The sequence below is a fragment of the Falco punctatus genome (assembly GCF_963210335.1).
Source record: "Falco punctatus genome assembly, chromosome: Z".
NCBI lineage: Eukaryota > Metazoa > Chordata > Aves > Falconiformes > Falconidae > Falco > Falco punctatus.
Window position 1 is genome coordinate 47,839,165 of NC_137586.1, and position 7,232 is coordinate 47,846,396.

At 35.8% G+C, this 7,232-nt stretch overlaps 1 protein-coding gene across 4 annotated transcripts in view; it reads left to right on the plus strand.

Annotated features, from left to right (window-relative positions):
• Positions 1-7,022, plus strand: part of SPIN1 (spindlin 1) — a 47,250-nt gene extending 40,228 nt beyond the window's left edge. For all 4 annotated transcript variants that reach the window (XM_080373044.1, XM_080373046.1, XM_080373043.1 and 1 more), the window contains 3 exons: positions 2,325-2,578; positions 3,654-3,887; positions 6,593-7,022. In XM_080373044.1, the coding sequence (XP_080229170.1) occupies positions 2,325-2,578; positions 3,654-3,887; positions 6,593-6,792 (688 nt within the window). In that variant the 3' untranslated portion in view covers positions 6,793-7,022. The remainder of the gene's footprint in view (positions 1-2,324; positions 2,579-3,653; positions 3,888-6,592) is intronic.
• The last annotated feature ends 210 nt before the right edge of the window (positions 7,023-7,232 follow it).

Below are 7,232 nucleotides of genomic sequence, written 5' to 3' on the forward strand. Positions count from 1 at the left end.
TATGTAAATTTGTATTACTTGATGTATCACAGAAGTGAACTGTTGGAGGAGAGGTTTGAGTTGGTTACTTGGTTGTCGTACATGGAAGTATGTTCACAGCTATTACTTATTGATAGTTACAAACCTGTGCTTGCTTTGTCACCACATATGCAAGAATTTTTCTTGGTAATTTACTGGTTTGAAAATCTTAATTTCTTACATACGAACCACTGCAAATGAAAGTGAATGACTGCTGAGTAGTACAGCCTTCAAACAAAAATTTGAACTGCAAGTACACCTGGCGAGTACTTGTAGTTAAATTTATAATGCTCTTTGCACTCTGCGGCATTTTAAAGGTATTTACCAGTTTGAACTCTGTTATGTAGTCTTTATCCATCATATTTTTTAGAGTGGCTGTGAAGCTTTTCACTTAATTGTTCCAATTGTTCCAATCTGTTAGTGGATTATGCTTTATAGGCAGAAAGTAAAATTGACTGTGAGGTTGACCATGAATAGTGTTATTTTTGCAGTTTTCAATGAGATGATTAGAAGCATAGACAAACTGCTTAAAACTGACATTGTTTTACTTATTTTAATTTTTACTATCTGCATTTGGTTTCATCATGCTGTAGAATGGAATAATGATTCATTGAAATGAAATAAATGAATTGCATGCAAAACAAACTGATTTTTATTGTGCCAAGAACCAGATCTCTGATCCAATTTTGTAATTGTTTACTATTACTGATACTATTACAATTTTTTAAAAAATTATATATATATATATACACTTGAGCAAGAACTAGAATTTGGAAATGTGTTCTAGTTTCTGCATAGAAATAGAACCAGCTTTTTTGGGAGAGTGTCTCATAACTGGGTGAGGTTGGAGTTCTTAGAATAACCTGTGCTGTCAAAGTTAGGAGTACAAAAGCGCAGTTTGATCTTACTGAAAAGCTTAAATGATAACAAAAGTAAAATTTCACAAACCCCCTTGCTAAGATCTTCATGGTGAGTGAAGGTCTGGAGGTGGGACAAGCTGCTGAAGGAAATGTATATCTTGTTTTTAATAACTATGCTGACATCTTCAGTATTAAGTTTTCCAGTGTCATGTAGTGAGTGCGTTATTCAGAAAGACTTGCTTCCAGAATTTCAGTGGTATCATTATTATTTGTCTTTTTTGGATCATATAGGGACATGTCTAAGAGCATTCAACATTCCTGGAGATGTTTCTCTTTGTTCGCTATCTTCAATCTAAGGAAGAGTATTGTTCTCTGCAACTGATACTCTTTTATATGTTGCTTTTAGGCATACTAGTGGTGCACATGTTTTACTGCTGTTTAAATGAAATGTGCGACAAGTAATAACCAAAAATTTATTATACAACTAGTTGACATTCATGAGAATTTGGTCAGGCAACCCTCTAAATGATCTTTCTAGGATGTGTATCATAATGTATCGTAAAATAGATATAATATTCATTTCTTATTACAAATTTACTGTCGTAATCTTCCTTAGTTTCTTCCATTTGTATTAAAAATTGATATTTTGTATTTTTAATAACTGGGTAGAAAAAAACTTGTATAACACTTTCAATGACTTGAAACTGTCAAATAGCTTATGTGACTGCTGATCAGAACAACTTGTTATTCAGCAGAGGGAATTTCCATGCAACTTCCATGAAAATAGCGGCAGGACAAAAAGTTGTATTTGATTTGTTTTCCACATAAAGGAGTATCCCTTCTATTGCGGTTACCATCACGTACCATTTTTATTTTGCTGTACTAGAAAGGAGTGGTAGAGAAGTGTTGTTGCTACCATGTGTCTTTAAAAATACTTGGAGTCAAAAATATCTGTAAATTACTTTTGCTTCAGGTGAAAACACAGGTTAGGGCAAAGAAATGCCTTGGAAGAATTTTAGTTAGCCACTGGTAATGTTTCCACTGACTTCTTCCTGGGACAAGAGTTGCGTTTACTGTTCTCCAGAGAGTAATAAGGTAGTAAAGTTATAATACTGCCAGGTAACCTTGTGCTTTGAGACCTGATCAGGTGAGTTTTACTTTTGACATTCAGTGTAGCAAGGGCTGAAATAGTTCTTTTGGCTTAAGTAAACTAGTTCTAGAAATTACTATCAGGAAACTGACCTTATAAAGTACATCAAAAATGTGTCACTACTTTTCCATGTGTTTCTTTTTTCCAGTACAGTATAATACGCTTTATACCCTCATTTGAATAAGGTACACAAAGCTATAAAACATATTGCCATCTTATAGCATACAGCTCTTGTCTGGAGTAGAATTTTGAATATGTATACGCTTGTTTAATATTATGTTTATATCTGTGTACAGAAAACATAGAAACAATGTGGGACCAAGCAAACCTATTTCCCAGCCACGAAGAAATATTGTAGGCTGCAGAATACAGCATGGATGGAAAGAAGGGAGTGGACCTGTAACACAATGGAAGGGCACGGTTCTTGATCAAGTTCCTGTAAATCCTTCTCTCTATCTTATAAAGTATGATGGATTTGACTGTGTGTATGGACTAGAACTGCACAAAGATGAAAGAGTTTCAGCGCTTGAAGTTCTTCCAGACAGAGTTGGTAAGTTTTTGGGGGGTTTTCTCCTAAATTCACATACATATAAGCTAACGCTTACTATTAAGTGTTCTCCACTAACCTCTTCACACTTCCCCCAACATAAAGGTGGACCACTTGAAAGTTACTAGTCAATTTCATTTTTGTCACATGGCAGGTAGTCTTAAGTGCTCTATTTAAATTTTCTTGATTCCATGGAGATTCGATGATACCAGTGAGTGCAGTGGTGTCTTCTGTATTTAAGTAGTATGCAGTACATTCTGTAGTTTTTGTTTAGATCAACATTGATATTTCTAAGCCACCTTGGCTGTGTGGTCTGTTGTTTGCATCTGGCAGTAATGTCACATGTACTCATGTACTTCCGCTAAGTACTTTAATGTGGGAGGGAGGCATTTTTAAAGTTAAATAACTTGATTAGTAACAAGACATTTTTGAGTTTCAGAATTAGCACTGGGTTGTTAGACTGCAGGTTTTAAAAACTGCAGAGTTTGATATTTACTGAAGTAATTACTGGTTTATAAACAGTTGCTTCTTCTGACTGCAAAGCAATTGGTAACTGTCTCTAGGGTGGTGGTAGTGAGAGCAAAACCCCAAGGTTTCATTAATAACAGAGTTGTTCTGTGATTGGCCTCTTTTCCTCTTCTCCCCTACCTGCCTCTCCCTGTCTAGTGTCTAGTTAAAATTCAAAAGTCTTCAGTGCTGTGATCTCAATTGATCTCCCTTCACCTTGCATTATGATTATTTAATCAAAGGGAGTACAATGATGTGTTGTCATTTTAAGAACATTCTAAAGTTCTCCAGTTCAGGGGAATTCAGGGGAAGTATCGTCTATAGTCTCAAAACAGGAACAGTCAGTCAGAGTCTTGACTGAAAACCTGCAGACCGTGATCAAGTTCCGCCTTTCCACCATGGCAGAAAGTAAACTTAAGTAGTAAACTCTCCAGAATGGCTAGTGTTTGTTTTGTATATGGATTGACTGATTTCCAATCAATATTTTTTTAATGAATCAGTGTAAAGATTATTTTTCTCAAAGACACGTATCTGTGCTTTTGAATGAACATATTAAATGTTGTCATTTCAGCTTCATCTCGAATTACTGATGCCCACCTGGCAGACACAATGATTGGTAAAGCTGTGGAACATATGTTTGAGACGGAGGATGGCTCAAAAGATGAATGGAGGGGTATGGTTTTGGCTCGAGCTCCTATTATGAACACATGGTTTTATATTACCTACGAGAAAGATCCCGTCTTGTACATGTACCAACTCTTAGATGATTATAAAGAAGGTGACCTTCGCATTATGCCTGATTCGAGTAAGTAGGCCAGTTACTGTTTTATTCTGGAAAGCGGCAGGTTTTTATATTGACTGTGTTTTATTTATGGACAGGAGAATTGACAGAGATCTTGTTTGCTACTCCCTTGAATTGTTTTTAAGCATCACAACATCTGTGTTAACTACTGAAATATTTTATCAGCAGTGACACATGCAGGGAAAGCATTTTCCATAATTATTCCTAATTCTGTTGAAAACATGTACGTACTACTGTGAAGGACTTTGGTTTTTTTAGTGGAAACTGACAAACCAGAAGTTTCCCACTGTTGTTTTCTTTCTAGAAGTATCACAACTCATTGAGATGGCTCTTGATTTTTGTCTTTCTGAAGCAGTTCTTGTGGGAATAATATTTTGAGACCAACTAATAGTCAGATTAATTTTGTTGGGGTAGGTGTCTTCAGTGTGAAAAACTTTTGAGTAGTTTCTTGGGGAAGAGGCATACTAATCCCTTGAAAATCAATTTTTCCCTCATATGTCACAACAAGAAAAATATTTAAGCAAATAAAGATGAATATTCTTTTCCTCCCTTCTTGAAGTGAAAGTTTGCAGGACTTTTCCTGTCGATTTAGAAGAATTTTCACAGAACCAATATTGTTCAAGAGATTTGGATATCCAGTAACAAAAAAGATGGAAGAAGACCTTGTAAAGAATACTTTTTTCTGCCATGTACCTAAACCACACTTCTCTGATAGTCTGGGCTTTAAAGAAAATTAATAACTGGATTAACTGTAATGGCTGGCTACGTAGTGCTTTACATAAGTATTGATTACAGTTAATTTGTTGAGTCTGAGAACTCAACCCCTGTCTTTCTTCAGATCTGGCACTGGTAACAATCTGGTGGCTAAATAAAAAAGTGACACTCTCTTTGTATTATGTCTGCATTAATCATCTGTGTTTAGATTCCATGCCCCACCCCCCACACCCCCCATCCTCTGCCCCACAGATAAAAAAGCAACGTATCTGCTGCTTGTAAAGAGTGAGCCATAAATGTTAAAGGAAAAAGGTGACCTTCATCTTCCTAAAGAAATAAAGCAAGCTCTTTTATATTTGAACATTCAAATAATTTGGTTTTTGTCTTAACTATTAAAAAGGACTTGGAACGTATTTTAAGTCTGCTGTGCTTTCTTCCATCTTTGGGGATGCGGGTAGGGAAAGAGCTGGTATGATTTCTTTCCATTTAAGAACTAATTTATTTTAGTGTACTTTTTCCTCCATACTCAGCACAAGGCTATCTACTGCTTACCTGTTTCCAAAACACTTCTAAGTATTTGCCTCTTTCTCGGAATCTGAATGCTTTTCAGATCTTTTGAATTGTGTCCTTAAGCCAATGACTGGATGTTAAAAGTAGTATTTTTCAAATCGGATTTTAGAATACCTGCAAGTCTGTCTGTAAACCTGGTGGAATTTTCCTTAGTATTCTAACTAAAATTTCTGGGGAACTCTCTTCTCAAAGACAGGCTTTGCATATATGAGGAGACCAAAATTTGGGTAATCTGAGGGTTTTTTTGGTGAGGAGAAAGTGTATTGCTAGATCTGATACTGAAACTTTTGTCAACAGTTTGTAATTCCTTCTAAATGAAAATGTAAGAGTTTAACTTGCATCTTTTGCCAAGGAAGATTCTTCATGTGAAACCAATATTAAGAGGATAAGAAGTATGTGTGACAGTGCATTTATAGGGGAACTGAAACAAAAATTGAAAGACAAACTTCTTAAGTTTGTTGAAGAATCTTAAGTACAAGCCAATCTGTTCATTCCCTGGTGGAGGTTTATTTTCTCAACTCACAGAACTGATAAGAAAGTGGGTGAGGTCTGTAAGGGATTCTGAATGCAAACTTGGAACAAAGACATTAATTTACAAGTTTAGGATTTCCAGAACAAAAGCCACATCAGGTGTGACCATAACTGAAAAAATTACTTACTGGAATACAAAACACATGTTTATCTACACTAGTCAAAAAGACGATGGGAAAGAAGTTGTGGTTATCTACCCCTTCTCCAGTGTAGTACCTTTTATCACATTTGTTCTGTGATTGGCTTGTAACCAACCCCGTGGCAACTGGCACGTTACAAATCATGCTTTTTTGTATCTAGATTTAGCATAGGCATCATCTAAAATTAAAGGATATTTCTGGCTAGGTTTTTCTAGACAAGAAAACAGTATAGTTAGACTTTTATCAACAGCGTTATTCCAATGTAGAGTCAAAAGCCCCTTTTAGTAAGGAGTTTACACTTAGCTAACATTTTAGAGATGTTTTTGTTGCAGTGGCATACATGCACTGAAACTTTGAATAATGTGTGTGGGAAGAGGGAGGTTTAATTTGGCTGCCTTTCTGCTAAGGAGGCCCAGTGTCTTTTTCTACTGGTGGCTTAAATATAGTTATCCACAAACATTTTCTGTAACTTCTGCGTAAACTTTCATGTGAAAAGATTTACCTCACTTAACAAAGTGCTATTCTTGTTGTAATAAAACTGAAGACAGTATTACTTGAAATTTTTTCTGCAACTGTCCTTTCTAGAAGCATGGCAATCGTTAAGTGCTTGTCTGAACAAAACTAATTTTCTACATACTCTGTACTTAAAACTTCTGGTTGCTTCATGTAAGTTTTAAAGAAGACTCCGCAGTTGTCTTCTGTATTGAAAAATTCCATTAATGTCTACCAAAGCGCACTGGTTTTGTGTTACAGATGATTCACCTCCTGCAGAACGGGAACCAGGTGAAGTTGTGGACAGCCTGGTAGGCAAACAAGTGGAATATGCCAAAGAAGACGGCTCAAAAAGGACTGGCATGGTCATTCATCAAGTTGAAGCCAAACCATCTGTGTATTTCATCAAGTTTGATGATGATTTCCATATTTATGTCTACGATTTGGTGAAGACATCTTAGACGTCATTGTGAACTTTTGCCAAATTTGTGGAACTATTAAATGTAAAATTTGTAGACAAAGACTTGACTGCTTTCCAGTTTAATGAAAGCTTAAATGTCCCTGCGAACCCACAATCTCTGCCAGCAAAACTGTTTTGTTCTGAGTAATATAAACAAACGTGACACATTTTGCATAAGAGAACTCCTTTTCTTGAAGGAAGTCAGTATATTTGGGCAGGAGGGAGTTAAAAGCAAAGAACAGCTGCAAATTCAAGCTGTGTAAAGTTGATCTAGTATTTTAATCATTAATCTAAATTTCTTTCATAGATTTTAACTTTTTCTTCAACCTTGCACTCACTTGTTCAACTGCCACATGCAAGTGTAGTTTGGTATTTTGATATGCCTTCTTTTGTAATGTTAAATTTTATTTCTTGGCTATTGGCAGTCCTTGTTTTCAGGGT